Source organism: Zootermopsis nevadensis, unplaced genomic scaffold (genome assembly GCF_977971745.1).
Source record: "Zootermopsis nevadensis isolate Lab colony 2312 unplaced genomic scaffold, Znev_1.0 Znev_ptg000024l, whole genome shotgun sequence".
NCBI lineage: Eukaryota > Metazoa > Arthropoda > Insecta > Blattodea > Termopsidae > Zootermopsis > Zootermopsis nevadensis.
Genome location: NW_028259156.1, coordinates 16,727,066 through 16,746,856, shown reverse-complemented (window position 1 = coordinate 16,746,856; position 19,791 = coordinate 16,727,066). Strand labels below are relative to the sequence as shown.

At 36.6% G+C, this 19,791-nt stretch overlaps 2 protein-coding genes across 3 annotated transcripts in view; one reads left to right on the top strand and one right to left on the bottom strand.

Moving 5' to 3' along the window:
• The window catches only part of RYa-R (RYamide receptor), a 123,433-nt gene that overhangs the window by 71,474 nt on the left and 32,168 nt on the right, over positions 1 to 19,791 (bottom strand). The gene's annotated exons all lie outside the window — the stretch shown is intronic.
• On the top strand, positions 7,573 to 12,014 carry LOC110832040 (uncharacterized). The gene is made up of 5 exons (XM_022068663.2): positions 7,573 to 7,748; positions 8,432 to 8,654; positions 9,349 to 9,576; positions 10,017 to 10,301; positions 11,169 to 12,014. The coding sequence occupies exons 1-5, from the start codon at positions 7,599 to 7,601 to the stop codon at positions 11,402 to 11,404; spliced, it is 1,122 nt and encodes a 373-aa protein (XP_021924355.1). The 5' UTR covers positions 7,573 to 7,598; the 3' UTR covers positions 11,405 to 12,014.

The following is a 19,791-nucleotide window of genomic DNA, read 5'->3' as shown; positions in this document are numbered from 1 at the left end:
ATAAGAACAGAAACTTATGAAAATAATAATGTCGTAGAAGAAATAAGTAAATATGACGAGAAAGTTATTTTCTTTGGCTATAAAGGGGACAGTTTAAAAACATAATAATATGTTCGCAGAAAAATTCACAAAGATTATTTTCTTCCATAATTTTGATTAACAAGGAACTCTATTTCGTCACATTTTCCGGATGTAACTTCACATCCACCGCAATTGCTTCCCTTGGCAACCAGACACAAGGGGGAGGGGTCCAAGTATGTTCAATAAGCAACGGGGTTGGTTGGGGCTCTAAAAGCCTCGCACTGTAAAAATCTAGCTCAGGACACACTCCAGAGGCGGGTTCTTACGGACACGTAAAAAAAGCCGGTATATTTCTAGAACTGCAATGCGACTGATGGTTTCTAAAAAAATTCTACTCCATGGAGTTAGTCATAAAACAGAAAATAGTTCTTAATGAGTATAATTCTGCATGTCTGTTAAGGCATAATACAAAAGAAGCCATATGCTTCAATTTGTTCTGTTTTTTATTCATGCCTCATCCCTTGGCGCATACCCATTAATTCAAAGTAATAATCTTATGCATGTATTTATTCAGAAAGAGTAAAATTACTCTAAAACCATTTGTTAAACTTCATAAAGTCAGCTTCGGACCGTTATCTTCAATTAAACTGAAAGCCTGAAAACAAACAGAGACATTTAAAGTTGTAATCAAAGTGACGTGTACAAATAAACAAAACTTTGGTAGCGTAAATGTATCTGAAGAGCAAAGTATTTATCTTCCACTCCGTGGATTCCCCTGAGCAAGCTGATACTATTCTTGAAACAGCAACAAAGAGGTAATAGGGAAAACCTAGAACGGAAGTTTGGTTCAATACAAATCTACAGCGGAATTAAAATACTGTGTCCGGTCGCTTCGTGTGCTAGGATGTGCTGTCGTAGTAACACTAACACGCAACGCAGAACAAATTTCAGAATATTTTCAGTGTATGTCAGGAAAATTGAACTGTCACATTAAACTATAAAATGTTAAATAAAAGTGGAGACTTGAAACAAGAATTATTATAAATTAAAAAGAATATTAAATTAATATAGATTACACAAAAATTGTTATGAAAATAAGCGAAAAGATTAAAACAAATGAAAACATAACTGAATTAAGGCATTAAAGGATAATTAAATATCTTTCTGCTCTTGTTCCATTCTGGACTTCAAAGCAGGTAATAAATATTGTATAATACATAGAGCTACTGGGCCTGAGGATAATAATATGAACAGGAAATTATGTATTTTAATCGTGAAATGTTTAAAGAGATAAATATTAACTTCACTTAGAACTTCATTTTCAGTGACCTTTATAGTGTGTATATAAATAACGACCTACTCTTCACCTACAGAAAAAAAATGGTGTCGTTAGTTCTCGAATACGAAGCAATAATTATTAAGGAGTAATTATTTTAAGCAAAAATGTGGAGTATAGTAGACATCATGAAAAATTCATTAATGAGCGTTGTTATATTACTTAACAATCATCCATAAAACTATAACTTAGAGGGAGAAACAGAGATAATAAATACTTGTTTTTCCTTGAAGTCACTGTACTTTCTCACTGCTACATATTTATGTATGTATGATACATTCACGGATTTATACACTGGAGGTGTGACTAAGAGGGAAATATATTTCTTAAAAAAATGTCATTAAAATTTACAGCCACTGTACCCACAATTAATAATTACCCTACTGTACTTTGAACTTTCAAAATATTATGGGATATAGCGTTACATAAAGTAACACTAAAACGTATTCAACGACCCACACGAGAGAAAACACGAAAATACGAGATTTCGTAATTTTCGGCATTGTTACATTTCACGGAACTGATTTCAAAGCGACTGTAAAAAAAAGCGGTCGTTGTAATACGAGCTGAAACATGCGATACGATACGATACGATACGGGTTTCAATTAAATCGACAAAGATCACAGCTGCGGACAGTTTTGGTTAGCTCATGTTTTTTTTCCAATCTCGTACTTTTTTCGACATTATTAGGGTTTTTTTTGATTTTCGCTGAGCCAACTCTGAACACCCAAAACAGTAATTTCGAGTATTAAATTAAAATTTACTAGATTATTATTAGATGCATTCCACAGATATATACTAACAAGGTACACTCGATATTCTTTTTCTCTGTGCAGTTTCCTTTTCGCTTGCCCGTTATTGCATTGTTTATCCTGATAATGACCGTGACCTGCGTATCGGAGGGAAATGCAATAAAACAGAATTACTGCAGACATAGAACAGGCCTTAATGGTACTTGCAATTGATCCTTTGTACACGTAGTAGACATAAAACAGCAACATTATTGATCTGAATTATTTCTGAGAAGCACATATTCGCTCAAGAAATTTACTTATTTTATGAAGCAATATTCGCAACAGTACTCCATCACTTTACCCTAGCCTACGTTAGGCGAATAAAATTTCCATCCCTAATCCCTTTTTCTCTAAGAACAAATTTAATTTCCTCCTATCTACACCAAGGTTTTCTGCGTGGGCTCTTCCTTTCCAACAAAAATCCTCTCTACGTGCTACATGCCCCGCCCATCTCATTCTCCTCGAGGTTTCATACCTGTACAAATAAGAAATAAAATTAGAGTTTTATATATTTTAATCTCAATAATCAGCATTACAGAGCAAACAAATGATCTTCAAAGAGCGCGTAATTAAAAAATCCCGCCAAAAGTAATATAAGCGTAGCTCTCAGCACTTCGGGTCAGGAATAAATTGCAATCAATTCTATATTCATTATTCCCCTTTAAGTGGCAACGATTAAGCAGACTTCTATGAATTTCATTCAGTTATTTTTTGTCAGACTGTAAAAATGTACACAATATAATTATGGAAATAGACCACTGTCGTTGTAAGTCCACACCACAGAACACGGGTACATTCATAGGTCACATTACAATCGTCAGAACTGAAATATGTACATAACATCAAAGACAGAAGTTATAGATAGAATCCGTTGGCAAAAACCACATTAAAACGTGACAAGAGAAATTCTGTAAATGTGACCGGACAGATAACTGCAATATAACGTAAACAAAGCTATCCATATGCATATGTGGCCTGCGAAAAACCGAAAAAAAAAAACAGTTCCAAATTAAGTTTAAACTATGTCGCATTTTGCAAATCAAAATAGCAGAAACGAACAAAATCTAAAATTGTACTGATTGATTCAAAATAAAATCTGTACACATTATAATATCTAATTAAGTTCTATAACTTTTATTTCAAACATTTCTCAACTTATGCGGTGAATATTTAACGAAATAACAAAGAAGACAATTTATGTTCTTAAAATGACAAAAGGTTATAATGTGAGACTCTCAGCAACAATACCCTCTTACTGAGAATAATATTTGTATGTGTAACAAAGCATCATAATATCCAATGTATAAACACAATAAAGGTTAAAATATAAGAAACAATAATTTTACCTGTTGTTTTGTATGGGTGTGAAACACGGTCTCTGATTCTGAGGGAGGGGTTTGAGGAGAATATGTGGGTCTAGGGGAGAAGACGATGCGGTATGGAGAAAACTGCATATTGATGAGCGATTAAGTCAAGAAGAATGAGATTGGTGGGTCATGTAGCACGCATGCATGGGACAAGAAGTATACACCAGGTATTGGTAGGAAAATCTGAAGGAAAGAGACCGCTGGGGAGACCTAGACATAGATGGGAGGATAATATCAAACAGGATCTATGGGAGATAGGAGATGAAGGAGAGTGGATTTTGTTGGCCCAGGACAGGGACCGGTGGAGGGCTTTGGTTAATTCGGTGATGAACCTTCGCGTTCCCTAAGCCATCTAGTTAGTTAGTTAGTTAGTATAAAAACACACAAATTGCTTCGAGTGGGATTCGAACCCACGGTCATTGTGACCGGCGATCTAATGAACATACTTTCCACAATTTCACAGAAATGCATGAACAAACGTTTGTGAACATTGTTTTCTTTCTTGTTTACTGATTCAGTTGTTTATCGAAATCAGCTTGTTGACAGAACAGGAAATATCGAGAAGGCCCTACGTCTGTATTAGAAACTTATCAAAACAATGCAATGTATAACCTACGATAAATTTATGACTACATATAAATATATTCTGTTTTGTTATACTTTCCAATAAAAATGTGCTAATACTTTACTTTTTCTGTCATTCTTGACGGTAATTTTCTAGCAAAATAAACTGTATACAAATATTTTCGAGAATGTAATTCACGACTGGTTGATTTCACGTTAAAAAAATTATCTGAATTTAGTGATCTTCAACCTTGTCAGTTTTATATCATCATTATTTATTTACTTTTATGTGAGACCGGAACCACACACAGCTGCTGCGTCATGTACCAGTGTATGGATCCTCGAAATATCATTGGACGCTGTAATAATGAGTTCCTGGTTTTTGTTTTTAAATTTCATTCCACGTTAAATATTCCATCAGCAGGGCACAGAAACATGTCGGAGTACGGTTAATGTAGGATAGAAGTTATTATGAATAACTAATGTTTATATAGAACATAAAATGACATAACTAGAAATTTCCTGAATTTACAGACGCTTGAACAAAAATTATGAAGCACAAGTGAAATTACATGCAAAATGTATCGCAGTGCATACAGATATTAGATGTTACAGAACGTTTGTTTACCTCACAATATAAAGAGAATGTATTTTCGTTGTGGTAACCGATGGTTAGTATTCTCGCTTAAACTAATTCCAAGGTTCCAGCTATACTGACCGAGCTGCCACCAAGAAAATTCCGCAATAAAACTGTAGAATTAGCCACGACACGCTACACTATATAAAACTGAAAATATCGAACATATAAAACGTGTCTGACCAAATCTGCTGACGCCGATCTAGTCTTGTTAAAAATAAGATTCTACATTTATTGGAATGGTCGCTTTCAATCACATAACTTTGTCAAATTCACTACAGTCCTACATCTGATATTGTGTCCACTGCACTAAGACACGGTTCTACCAGAAAGACATCTCTATTCATAAATTGTTACATTTGTCGGGATGAATTGTAAGATACTATACTTCCATTCAGTAGAGTCCTTCTTGAAACGGTGGCAATAGCTCCGCTTATCAGGAAAGTACCGCCACTTTCTTACAGATTCATTTTAATATCATCCTCGCATTATGCCTAGATCACTCACGAGGTCTCTTGTCTCAAAATCTTCCGACTGAAATAACGTATACATTTATCGTCTTCACAATGTGCGTGCTACATATCACATTCATCTCATCCTCCTGACTTGATTACAGAAATTATATTTTTGCTAACAGTACAAATTATGTAACTTCTTATCAAGTATAGAATTTTCTCCGGAAGGTTTCATCCTACTAGATCCACCATTTATCAGTACCCTCTTCTCGATCAAAGGATACCGAATAATACACGTGTCCCGAGATTATTGTCGAAGTTTCCTTGTGTTCAGTGACCGCTCCGATACACTGCAGAATACAATAGTAGAGTGTGATAATGATACCGCCTCTGCGACATTAGGTTGCACCAAGGCCGTGGGTATACAATACAATTCCATTATTTACCCTCCTCGACTAGCCTGCATTGTTCGATCAGAGTATGAAACTCATTTTTCTTCTCTGCTAGGGGTCGCCAATTCGCCACTCCACGCGAGTCTCTTTGAAATTTCACACACAAAAGTCGGACCGCGTGTTATCAGCGTATTAAACACAAAGAAATTGATAAGGAATTAGTGATAAAAGTAATAAATTACAGTTGTTAAATATGAAACATTAAACAAATGTCTTGTGCGATCGGGAATGTATATAAAACAGGTGTAGATTAAAGGATAACATTAATATCAATATCACGAAACTAATGTCGGATGGTATGCAATCGATTTACCTCTTTCAGGATAGGGATCGGTGGCTGGTGGGCTCTTTTAAAACTGGTAATTAAGTTGATATAATTGCGTCATATTGTGAATTAAAAATTAATTATTCGTGTTTTTTCCGTCCAATCACAATTGTATATAAATAAAATTATACATAAGATAAAAATGGAAGGTAAAATGTAAAATTTACATTTTACCTTCCATTTTTATATTTTTGTCTTCTATACTCGTTCTTTCAAGTTCAGTAATAATTAAAAATATTTTAATTATTTACGTTACAGGCCAATGTTAAACCACTATCACTTCAAAATATACCCTCATTCCAATGAATTTGGCAGTAAACATCATCAGAAGTTACACAACAACAGTAATTAAGTTTTAGTTTATAAGATTATAACTTTTAACTTTTAACTTTACACCTGAAGATGGTTCAATGTAACCGAAACATGTAGTAAAAAGTTATACCAAATATGTAAATGATATTTTAATATCTTATGTATAATTTTATTTATATACAATTGTGATTAGACGGAAAAAACACGAATAATTAAACTGGTAATTAAGTTGTACGTTGAGGCATGCCTCCGCGATCTTCGATCTATAAGTACCTTCTGGCCTCATTTTTTTAAAATTCTTTTGCCAGCATTTGATATAAATTCAAAATATGAAAATCTTTAAAAATCAAAACCTAAAAATTCAGCATGCAGAACCCAAAAGTAAGTAACATAAATTCGAAGAAATACTCTTCACGAATCATAGGAAAAATTCTGTTCTTTGGCAGCGAATGTCAAATTTTACCCCGACGAGAGCACACCAGCCATTCAATACACCTTTCTACTCCTTTTTTAACTGATTCTGCATCCTCTTCCTTTGTACTGAACATACAGAATTCTACACATTCAATCTCTTTTCTTTACTCTTGAATTCTCAGTTATTCATTAGTTGTTTCCTCTGACTTTCAGTTTCGCGTTCATCTACACCCGTGCACTTTCTAAAAGAATTTAGACTTTCTCTTTACTCACATCTAGATGAGAGCAAGCCACTCGTAGCAAGCCAGCTTACCTGAAAAGAAAGAAAGTAGCTAGATAAGTAATACATCATCATATTTCCCTGCAATACTTATCAAACAATCAGTTCCATTCACCTGCAATGTTCGTAATTTATCTCCCTAACATTCATCATAAAGTTATCTTAAAATCGTCATGAATGTCTTCCAAATGGTTTATTAAATAACATAAATTCCCACGGTGCTCTGCGTATACCTACTTATATATATATATATATATATATATATATATATATATATATTTCAGTTTAGTGTACGAAAGATTTATAATATCTTAGTAAGAACAAAAAAAGAACTTAATATAATTTACATTTTATCGAAAACTTTTAGGTTAGACCTTCAATACAAAATTTCGCATAAATTCGTTCAGTAGTTTCGTATAATTCCCCTACACGCGTTGACTTAGCGCAGTTTTTTTTAAAAAAAAATAAAACCACAATGAGATAAAATAAACTGAACTTAAGCCCACACTAAAAAAGTGCATGTTATCGAGAGAGCGGCTTCTCCAAAAGTCCATTCATTCTCACAAGCATAAAATATTGTTGTTTGCCCTTGGCAGTGTGATGTGGCTGGCGCTCATTAGCACTTCCCTTCCTTTGTGCCATGTCCGGTGATCGGGCACACATAGTGTCCCGACGAACAGCCCGCCCGGCAGTTACAATGGCACCGCGACACCTACTGGCACTGTGCCTCGCAGTGGTTACACTGCACCACGCAAAATCCACCAAATACACATCCAGTGGGTTCCAGAATGTAAGTAGGCATTAAATAACACCTGTAGCTTTAGGAAGTGAATTTATATGGCAGCCTACGACGTGTTTCGGGTTGAATGGTACGGTGGATCGTTGGTTTCTAACGACTCTCTATCAACTATGTGAGTTCAATAGCATCGAAAAGTAAGGTAAAACTGAAAATAATGAGGTGGAACTGGCCGTTAACTATTTCAATACATTTCCCCACCAATCACCTGTAAGTACTAAGATAAACTATGACAATTGTCGGCCAAGATGTCGAGTCCTGGTAGAGATAACGAGGCGCGTGTAAGGTAGGACAGATAACTGCAGATATATTCAATATTAAACGCACTAATTAAGAATGCTACATATGTTTCGGTAAAATTTAGTCAAGGATATGTTGCCCCGTGTGGTCTGGTGTAAGTTTACCGACGTTTCAGGGGTTCTTACTGCCGGTTAAACGGCACTGGCAAACGTCGGTAATCTTCTACTAGAATACACGGCGCAACATCGCAGACGACAGTCATCAAAAGTGGTTCTCAACTGCGCCAAGACAGAACAAAGTGGCGGGGTTTTGAGAGTAAGTAAATTAATTTTTGGGTTCCGTAAAACAGGTACTTTCTAGACTGCTGCAATTATTGACTGAACTAGAACATTCTGTAGCAAAGTAACTAAAGTTCTTTGTTGTGTTCCGACACGCAGCAAACCACGGTTCCAGACTTCTGGTGGGACCTGACACTGAACCACAATGCCTACATCAGTTCAGTACTCATCCAGTTCCCAAATTTTAAGGACGCGTCACGTCCTGAAATGGGACTGCAGTTCGGCTGGGACCTGGGATGGGCGCAAGGCACAACGAGTGTGTGGGACGCAGGTCAAAGGGCGAGGTGGACAGCCTGGACGTGGGAATCCAACGGCGACAGTGGTAAGTCCTTAAGGTGGTCACTTAAATGTACTTCAATATGACATGAAAGTTATTTTGTAGGGCTGTATGGATGCGTGCGTGCGACTGTATGCACATTTCAAAATTCTCTACGTACCACATTCTACTCGTTTTCAAAATAGCCATCTTAATGTGATTTGTCGGCTAGGAAGCGTGTTTCTCGCCGAAACAATTATGTTAATGCCTTAAGTTATTCTGTGGACTGCAATCAGTACAAATATTCTTACGCACATTCAAGCATAAATATTAATAAAGAGCACAACGAAGCGTTAAGAACAGTAAGGATATAGTTTATGCGTGCATGTAAGGAACACAGGATTAGCTGTACTTTGAGACAATTACCTATATTTTATTCTCTCGCCACAAAAAAAAAATGTTAAAATGCTGAATAAGATCTCAGGCTCTTATGGTGGCTAGTATGAAGATGTCCGTTCTCTGCGTTGTCGTGCTGTGTAATCTGGTAGAAGTTTACCGACGTTTTACAGCTGCTTACTGCCTTCATCAGCCCCGATGATGTAAACAGCAAGCTACTGTAAAATGTCAGTAAAATTCTGCCAGATTACACGGTGCAACATTCCAGAGGAAGACAGCCATCTTTATAAGAACACTGACCTGTAACCCGAAGTAGGCTACACCCGTTCTCCTTCAGCCCTAAAGAACGTACTACCTGTTACAGAAATTAGCGGCGGTGGATTCCTGTTCAACAAGACTGGGAAGGAAACGGCTCTCGCTGGTGTCTGCTGGCTGCGTGACGGCCACAGCGACACCATCACGTGGAACTGTTTCGCGGAGGGAAATTTAACAACACCTCTCCCATGGGACAGTTGGCAAATGAATTTCAACGAAAACGGCAATAGAACGATTGGCTTCGTCAAGGAAGAAACACGCTGGGGTTTCTACGTAGGTCAGGCTCACTGATTGTTTGTGACCTTTTCACGCAGTTAAAGATCGATCGCTGACATTTTACCTTCTGCGAGGTTCTGAACAAAAGTCTGATTGGAAGGGAAGAGACTAATTAGGGTGCATTAGCACAGAGTATAGAAACACACTGAAGGATTCTTGAATAGGCGAGGAATAGGTAGACTTTTTCAACATGCACAGTAAATTGTGGAGATTACGTATGTAATCGGTCGTGGTTTATTTTAACATACTATCCCAGCAATTTTCTAAACAAAAACGTAAAATATTAAATCCTGCAGTCAGATTAACCAAGGATCAAACTTGTTATCTTTATAGTAACCTCGCACTAGCGTTTAACAACTTGATCCTGATTTTCGATACAAATTCTCAATTTCATCCGATCAGTTCCACCGCGCATCCAGAGTTTCTTTTGTCATGTTTCAGACTCCGACCTGGTTCTCAGCAAGCATTGTGCAGATGGAGGAGTATCAGTGGCTGGGAAGCGTTTCAAGTTCCTACACGGGAAGGAAATTCAAAAGTCCGTTAGTGACGACCCATTCAAAACGACGACGTTCTCCAGGCAGAAAAGAAGCCCTGATTTCTTTGAGAAAGTTGGTCAGAAACTAAAGGAATGGGTCGAAAAGGCTAAGAAGTTTCTTGGTATTGGACAACAGCAGGCAGATGGACAAGGCGATCAAGACGGTCTAGACGGTCAAGAAGGGAAAGACGGTAAATGGTATTTGTTTGTACAGAGAAGTACGTATACTAGCTAAATGAGGTGGAAGGCGTTGTGATTCGTTGCCATGGTAACAACACTTCTCAGCGTGTTTGACGTGATCGGGACGTTCACACTCTGCAAAATCTACAACAGTTTACGATCATGTTTCTTAACCTTCTGGTGGTAGGCTTAAACGCCATTATATTATTGGCATTATAGCTTCAAAGCACAGATTTATCATTATGGCTCGCTTTTATAAGGGCCTATTTACCCTCTCCTCCATCAAAAATCTAACCGCGTTCGTAAAATTCATATCCAAGCACCTTACGGATAACTATGTCAGCAGATTACTTTCTAATTATGCCCTATTTCGATTTTGTATTCACGTTCCTGTAGAGATTTTGTTTATTAATACGGTAATTATTTTGTTATCTCTCCTATATAATAATTATTCCTAATACAGTGCAATCATAATGTCCACAAAAGCCAATAACAATCTAAGAAGATTTCAAAAAGTGAATCAGAGTTCTACATGTTAACACTCAACAATTGTTACCTAAAACAGGATAATTTCGCAGCTTTCATAAGTGTGGTGGCAAAGATTTTATTTCCCCAGTCAATAATTCGACGCCAGCTCAAAATTTATATCAGCTTACATAATTCTGCATATATATTTTTAGAGCCAACTTCATGACAAAACATATGCCGATAAAATTTTAGTTTTTATGTTACAAAACCCACGACCATAAACACTGTTAAAAGTTGTTTAGCGTTTGCCAAGAATAACAGTGTTCAAAGGATATAGCAATCCTTTTGAAGCCGAAGCTCGTCCATATAATATTTGAAATATGCAAATCAAATGTCTCTTCGCTTTGCAGGATCACAGAGGTGCAACTCATTTTTGGATGTACTGGTAAGGATCATAAACTTGATATTCAGAAGACAGGGCACACCATCGAGTCCTCCAGGGGGAACTCTACCACCTGGAGGTGGAGGTGGCGTCCCACCACAAAACGACGCCGGTGGAGACCCACCAGGCGGGGCGAATGTGCCCCCAGCAGATGCAGAAGAGTTAGACCCATCTCAAAACGATGCAATTCGGGACTGGGAATGAAAAAATCAAAAATCTGCTAAAAAATTATATTATCATCAGAGTGTAATAAAGCACAATTGGTTATTTCAAAACAAAATAAGTTGTTCAGGCACTCCCACATTCTATGACAAAACCGATTCACCACCAGATGCAACGAGCAACTTAGTAGAATGGCTAGAACGTTTTATTAAGACAAATTTAATTTCTGAACGAAGAAACTGTCTACAAACCACCAAGTCCTTGATTGGGGGGGGGGGGAAGAGAGAAATCTGCAGTTACACTGTTCTAAAAATTCCTTTATTGGCTTAAATTAAGTATTCTTCCAGCAATACATTAGTTTACCAACATAACTTGTTAAAAATTACCAGAATAAAATCAACAGAATTGTTTATAACATTTTAAGAGACATGAATTCAAGTCCGCTTCCTCAGGAATATAAAAGAACAAAACGTCACATAAATCCAGTTTTTGATCGGCCCCAAACCAATATTTCCTTGATCCTGTACTCATCTGTTCTAGTTACGTATTTCAGTAATTAATATAGTGACAATATTTAAGAAAAGTAAATGAATTGATATGGGTGTCAAATTTAATTTTAAAGCATATATCAGAAATAAAACAAAGAAAATTCGCTCGTCCAGAATTATTTACATAATATGACATTTCCATTTAATTACCTGTTTCTATAGTAAAACAGTATTCATTTTTGATTCTGGATTGGTATGAAGACTGAAATTTTAGGGTCCATTGACTTCAAAGAAATAATTACGCTAGTACCACTCCTTGTAAATACCGTCATAAGACGTATATGAACACTATACTGAACAAAATATTTAACTTATCTGATTGCAGTGAACCATTAGAAGATATTTTTACTGAGTTAGATTACCTGCCGACTGTTTCCTGTGTGCACTTCAGGCACAATGCTACACACAGTGAAACACTAAACTAACACGTGTGGTCGCAATGCTACAGATGTGTGCAACTGACAAATGAACCGTTTGATTATAATTGATTGACCTAATGATGTCCCACACTAAAGCCACTGCCTGCTTTACATTTCGGTATTATTGTATTTGGAGAATAAACTTCAGTTCTCCCGACTCCAAGTGCGCCAGTTTGTTGAAATCGACAAAAGACAACTCGTCACACGACTCTATTAACAATAATAACAATAATGGCGATAAAATCATCCTATACACTTTTAATAATACTGAAAATGTTATTAACATCAAGAAGAACAGGTGAAATATCCATAAATGGTCAGATTACTGAACAGACATGAGTTTAAAATTTTAAATTCCCTGGGCTTAAAAATATCAAGATCCAGAAAAAGATTTTTAAAAAATTTACAAATATAACAACGTAAAAATGAAACGATATATCTTACTGAGGCGACACAAAGTTTCATGCAGAGTTAATGGTTTTTAAACGAAACATGTTTGGAGAATGGACGACAAAAGAACAAGTGAACTAACACGTGGGGTTTCTTAGGCGCCTATCGCAGATACGAGGAACATTTCAAAACGAATAAATAACAAAAAAGCCTGTAAATAATAAACCCAGCTGAATAAATAAAGAATACCATTTAAATAGGAGGAAACAAAGAAAGAAGGCAAGAAAATATTCATAAGATGACGCATTCGTTCCCACAGGAAAAATATATACAAGAAGACCTAGGGACGGACGTAAGAGACAAATCAATTTCTGAACACAGGAACGGGTTTCGAGGTACTTACATCTTTTGGAGAAATAATATGGAGGAAAATGAGCTATCGTATTTCCACAGCACAAGCTCTACCGATCTATGAGTCTTCATCACGGAGTAAGCAAACAATTCTGTAAATCCTTTCTCTCCATATTGATATTTCAATGTTATTAAATACGGAATGTATTCAACGAATACACAGAGAATAATTAATTATCATGGATTGTGATTAACCTTTTAATAACAGATTTCAATCTCATATAAATTAACATCAAGATCAATGAGGTATGCAAAATTACAATCAATGCAGTTATAAAATATATGTACATCAAACTGGAATTACCACACAAAATGTCGAAATTGGATTTGTGTAGAAGTAAATCTCTCGTTTACAAATCTTCAATTAAATGATGCGATCACACTCTTTCCACCTCATATTTACGCGCTGAGTTGTGGGTAGGACTGGCGATAAATACGCCACAAGAGAAGCCTAAGCGAGTTCGTATTGCTTGCCGAGCGAGCAAATTCGAAACTAATTAACGCACAGCGAACCTGATAATTGAAAACGAAGTCGTCCGCATGTGTTCTGTTATCTGACGCTGTCGTGACAGGTTTGCGTGCCTGCAGTACAGCGGCAACAATTCAATTACAAAAAAGTAGGCAAAGTTTATCGATGATCTCTTTATCGTAATCTATTACAAATGGATCTAATTCGCTTTAAATTCCTCAACGATCTTGTGCCTGACTTCATATTTGTACAACGTAAAAAAATAAATAAATAATCATAACTGCAACTGCTTTCAGTGCTAATTACATTTCCCTCTGACTGGACCAGAAGCAAACCGATAACGTCATGGGGTGATTTTCGCCGTACGATACTTGGATTGTTTAAAATACTCGATATATTAAGTGGAAATAAATTGATTCTAGTAAACTAGATTACCACATGGTAAACATAATAAATTTCAGTGACAGAACATTTTTTCACTGTTTGTCAGAGAATCGAGAGAGAAATTAATGTTAGCAACGTCTCTGAAGGGGCATAATGGAAGAAAGACAGACAAAGGAGAAAGGAAATCCTGATGTTAACTGCAGTAATCAATTAGTCTTATGCTTCGCAGTCCAAAAAATTATCACCTTTGCCGCACAAGAAACGAAAATTACTTCTGTAAGGAAACATTAAGTAACATGGAGGCATATGGATATATAAAGCTGTTATGCGACACTGAAGAGGGCAGACCTACTTCCAATTTGAAATGGAATACGAGTGAAAAACATTTATATCACGTTACATTACAAACACAATTCATATTATATTATTGTTTACTATGTAATAGTGAATATTATGTATTATACAGATCTATAAAATAATATTGTATAAAGTTACAGGCCTTAAATTATAAGAGGGCAAACTGAAGTGAAATTCCGGACCATCGGCGTCAGTGTCACAGTGCTGCTTCTGACGTGCTCTTTCAAAGGCACGCAAAAACCAAGACAAAGGGGCATCGGCATATGAGTCTGCACGTCGTCATAATTCATCATCGAAACTACACAATAGATTTGGGTTATATTTGGTATCGGCATATTACAATAAAATTTACCGGGCCAGTTTATTTTTGAATTGCATCAGTTTAATGTAACTCTCAAAAGATTATCAAGATTCTTTAAAAAAAAGGGGTTAATTTAGGAAGAATTGATACGTGGCTAAAAATACACGTGTTAAGTTCTATTATTTTAACTTGAGATATTTTCCGAGGGGCTGTGTTTATATGTAAAACACGTTATACTTCTGTACAATGTGATTGACATTATAATAAAATATACATTTTTTATTTGTAGTGTTCTGTCTGCCGACAGGTCCATATGAACATGATCCGTCCATCCTTTTCTCGGACTAGGACCTGTTCATATACGTTCTTGGCAGATGATCCAGAAGTGGTTTGCCATTGCCTTCTTCTGTGTGTGAATGGAGTAATTGTTGGGATGCCACGGAGAAACCGGGGAAGCACCCGGAGGAAAACTCCGTGTTGCCTAGACCACGGCCTTGCCCAACACAAGTTATAAATTCGGGCACCGCCGGGAATTGAACCCGAGACCCCAGGATTACAAGGCCAGCCTTCTAACCGCTAGACCACCGTGGCACAAAATATACATATCTGAAATAAATGAACATTTAGGCCAATAAGGATTGCAAAACAGAGTACTGCTTGTGTTTTTGTTTAAACCGCGTAGAGCCTACTTCGATATTACGAAGATCACTCTGAAAGTAATATTGTGAGTTTCCTTAAAAGGAAACCTGACAAGTGGATACGCCGGTTATTTGAGTGCAGTGTAAGTAGATTGCAAAGCAAAGCTGATAAAAACTTCAGAGTAAGGGGAAGTTAGTGTCGTACCCGAGAGAGACAAGGGTTCATCCAGCAACAAAAATGTCTTCAGACGGCAAGCGATGTGAAATGAAACGGTGGTTCCCATTATACCGGATAAATGCAGATCAAAGTAACATCATTTTAAAAGTAATTTTATGATTCTAAAAATAATTCCTTGAGGTTCTTAAGTACATGAGAAATTCTTATAAAATTTTGGTCGGAAAACATAAAAGGAAGGTATCACAGCCAACCTTAGGCAGAGATGGAATAATAATAAAGTGGGCTTTAAAGACATAGGAGGTTAAATGAATTTATCTGGTTCATCACATAGTTTGGCGTCGAGCTCTTGTGAAGAATTAATGAACTATCGGAGTCCACAAATAACGGGTATTTACTTGAACAACTGAACGACTATTAGCTTCTCAAGAAGGGCTCTACTGCATTCAGTTACTTAGTTTATTCAACGATTCTACTTAACAGTTTACATACTTGGTGCTTAATAACAATAGCTTAAGGAAAATTAAATTACTCGTAATTTATGACCATGTTACCAAAGGTGCGAGACTGCAGGAGTTTGTAAGATGATCATGATTGGTGAGTAAATAAGAGATTGTAAGGACGAAGCCGTGGCTTACTTTAATATATATCCCAGAATTCGCCTGGACAAACTGTGGAAACCCATTAAGAGCAAAAGTGAGGATAATCGGTAAGCCGGATGAGATATGATCCGTGTACCTTAGGAATACAGTTGCCGTTACATCAGACAGTATTGAACTATTAAAATAAATTGCTACATATCCACACGCCTGTTCAGTGAAAGAGTTTCGATGAAATATACAAGATCATACTTGTGACTGATAGCTAAAATCAGCGGTTCTATACACGCTTCCTACGGTTACGTAGAAACATTTTTATCTGCCATTGTACAGAAATACAGAAACGTGGTTACCATGGCGCACGATTCGTCTCCGGCTACTTAACAAAAGGGACGGAAAAGATACGATTATAATCAGAGCAGCAGACATCAATATAATCGAAAATGATGGATGACATGAAAAATGACGTATCGTTTCGCTTCACGCCTTTTTTTGCACAACGTACCGCATTACATTAACTGGTAATCGTGAGATGACGCAAACTGATTTCGATTATATTTGCTATTCCACAAAAGTCGTGGTCGAGTGGATAAGTTTCCTCTTTCGTGTTTTTGAGGTTCCAGGTTCAATATGAAGGATAGCTACAAGCCATGAAGTTTTCACGTCAGTGCTTGGGGAAAACCACGACTGTTTCAAGTACAGCCTAATTCTCAGTTCAACTTAACACTCATTCTCCATCGATATTAACCTCTGAATACGATAAAAAATTATTAAATAAATAAAATAAGGGAGATTAAAGCCATATTCAGTTCCGCTTCTCGATACATTATATCGGATATTGATTACAAGTTACTTATACTCGATTAAATTAAAATGTACTGACATGACCATACCCTGTTCAAAGCATTTCGACAAGTGTCAGCAGTAAATATGGCTGCTACAATTCCGTCCTCATATGGAATAAGAACGAAGTGATTCATCAGCTTTAATGGTCTGTAACTATGTTCAATATTTATCAGTGTCTTGAAGCACATGGCTTCAACAACACAAGTCATTATCCGTCGTTTGAATTAGTGTGTGAAACTTTCTTCTATGAATACCAGTACTGTAAACTAACTTTGTGACAATCCTATACGTATTTGATAAAGTTAATTCATGTAAATTTACTGTAAAGATTCAGAAATTGTCTTACGGGAGAATAATCAAATTAAAATTCTCTGAAAGGTACGCAATTACAAACTTAAAATGAAGTTCGAAGGTTTGCATACTAAAGTCACATTATATAACTTGTTAGTTCGCTAACTACTAAATTAGCACGGTCACAAAAATGTCTATTCTCCTGATAGAATACTGTGTTAAATCACGAAATGACCCATAATTATCTTTGATGTAAATCGTGAAGTGTCCGACGGTCTTCTACAAATGTATATCACTAAATTCTGAACAATAAAACGTTTGTAGAGTGCAGTATCAAAGACGATATTGTTGTTATAACTTGTGATGCCGTGTAGTCTTGTAGGTATATACAAATGTTTCTCCAAGTCGTCGGTATCTGCCTACGAGTCTGAGGATATCACAACTCAGAACATAGTCAAACTTCACAGCCGTGAGGACTCACGTCTCATACAACATAAAAATTCATAGCTAGAGACAAAATAAATATTTACCAAAATTCCGAAGAAACAAAACATTTTCTGAAGCCTCAAATGTTACCACAGTACAGCAATGAAACAACGGTTATCAGGAACTCCCTTTTCTAAAACTGTTTTCTCAGAGGTCTACAGAGCGACTGGTCTAGTGTGCCAGTCAATCGTCTTCGACGTTGCATGATACGAGTTGGTCACTTACATTCCAATTCCCATTTAAACACTACGCCGAAGCACGTCTAAATAATATTTAAGAATCTAGTCCGTACCGCAAAGAAAACACAACGCTTCGCCCTTACAGAGATCAAATGGGCAATGCTGTCTAAGGAAATAATAGTTGTTACACCAAGAAACATAAACATTAATTGCAGCTTTAACTCACTGTTAAACCACGTGGTACGTACAGTTCACACTGGGCTCTAGAAAGTTACAATACTCACACGTCACAATCAGCGCCTCATTATGAAGACCAATTAGTAGAACTTCCGTAACATCAGACAAGATAATCCAATTAACACAGCCAATTTATTGAGTAAACAGGCGAATTCATTACCAGTTATTAAATGGTAAGACTTAGGGAAAGATGATATATTCATATTGACGTAAATTGAGAACTAATGCCACGGGTTATGTCATTATTGAGAAGTAATTTCATACCTTCATGAGGGTTTACCTGTTGTGTGGGCTTCATTATCATATTGCTGATCATAATGCTGAGTGACAGGGTACATTTTCCTTCGCCCAAAGAAAATCGACAAACACGGTTAACTTTGTTACAAATATGCGGGTTTCATACAATTTGTGACCTTTCCTTAGTCGGTTCGCTTCAATTCTTTCAGACACTAAACGTAGCAATGAAGAAAATTGTAAAGGAGGTAAAGAGATGGAGGAGAACATGAGAAAAATTGGGAAATGAAGAGAAGTATAAGACGGAGAGAGGGCGAAAGAATGAGCTAACTGGGAAAGCGGAGGAACATAAGATTTCTTGTCTCAGCACAGCAGTAATCTGCCTTGAGAGGAAGTCTTTGGTATCAGACACAAATCCCGGTCGATAACCAGATATCCGGAGAATCTGAGCTGTTTTTCCTTAGTCTCTGCTGATAATTTCCGAGATGGTACACCTAACATATTACAGTCCATAACCGCTTCGTCCCATATCTACTCTGATTAATTATTCATAATGGTTCTCTACAGGTTAAGGGTTCTTAAACGTTTTGTGCCTCGTACCCCTGATAAAACCAAAGAAATATCTTGTACCTCACGCAAAAGGAACTTAAAAATTATGAGGATAAGAGAAACTTTCACATTTTTAGATGTATATTAGCTTTTATTTAAGCCTACAATCCCAATTAATTTTAAAATGGTTTATGACTCATGATTGCTCAAAGCTCGCGTTTATTTTATACTGTAAGCACATAAATTAGGATTATGGTATCCCTGAAAACATCTGTGGTACCCCAAGGGGTACCGGTACCACAGTTTGAGAACTGCTTCTCTTAGCCTATCTTATCCAACGGTACATTATCGCAAAAGAAGGTACGTGCCACATGACATCCTTTTTGATTTGGTCACAGAAGTAACATTTGGTAAAGTAAACAAATATGAGAATCTGTACGTCTGAGGGAAATGCAAAGAGATCATAAAGACAAGGAACGAGAAATGGACCTATGAATGAAAAGCACTCACCAAGTGGGAAAGTAACAAGATAAAATAAAATAACATAAAGAGAAAAGAGAGAGTGAAATAAGAACGAGAGAGAGCAGGTAAAGGGATGTGGAGGAATAGCAACGTAATAAAATGAAAACAGAAAAGAAAGACAGTAATAAATGAACAGCAGAAACTATTACAAACTAAATTGTAGTAAAACACTGCGTCTCTCACATTTACTCCAGCTCAGTTTATTCCTGGACTTACCCTGTCACGAAACGGTACGGAATTTTCCACACAAATGCCTAATGAGTGCGTCTGAATACCTCCTGTATTCTGCAATATCGCTCACGTATCCTACCAACTACTGCCCTTCTCTACCTTTAAGTGAGCATTAAATACCAGCTACAAGCCCAAAATAATATCATTCTTTTTTGGTACGAAA

Bases quoted from the DNA above. Each gene is read 5' to 3' on its own strand.
- LOC110832040 (XM_022068663.2), top strand. From the start codon at position 7,599: ATGTCCGGTGATCGGGCACACATAGTGTCCCGACGAACAGCCCGCCCG. The intron at 9,577-10,016 runs GTCAGGCTCACT...GTCATGTTTCAG, and splicing joins ACGCTGGGGTTTCTACGTAG to ACTCCGACCTGGTTCTCAGC. The intron at 10,302-11,168 runs GTAAATGGTATT...TTCGCTTTGCAG, and splicing joins CGGTCAAGAAGGGAAAGACG to GATCACAGAGGTGCAACTCA.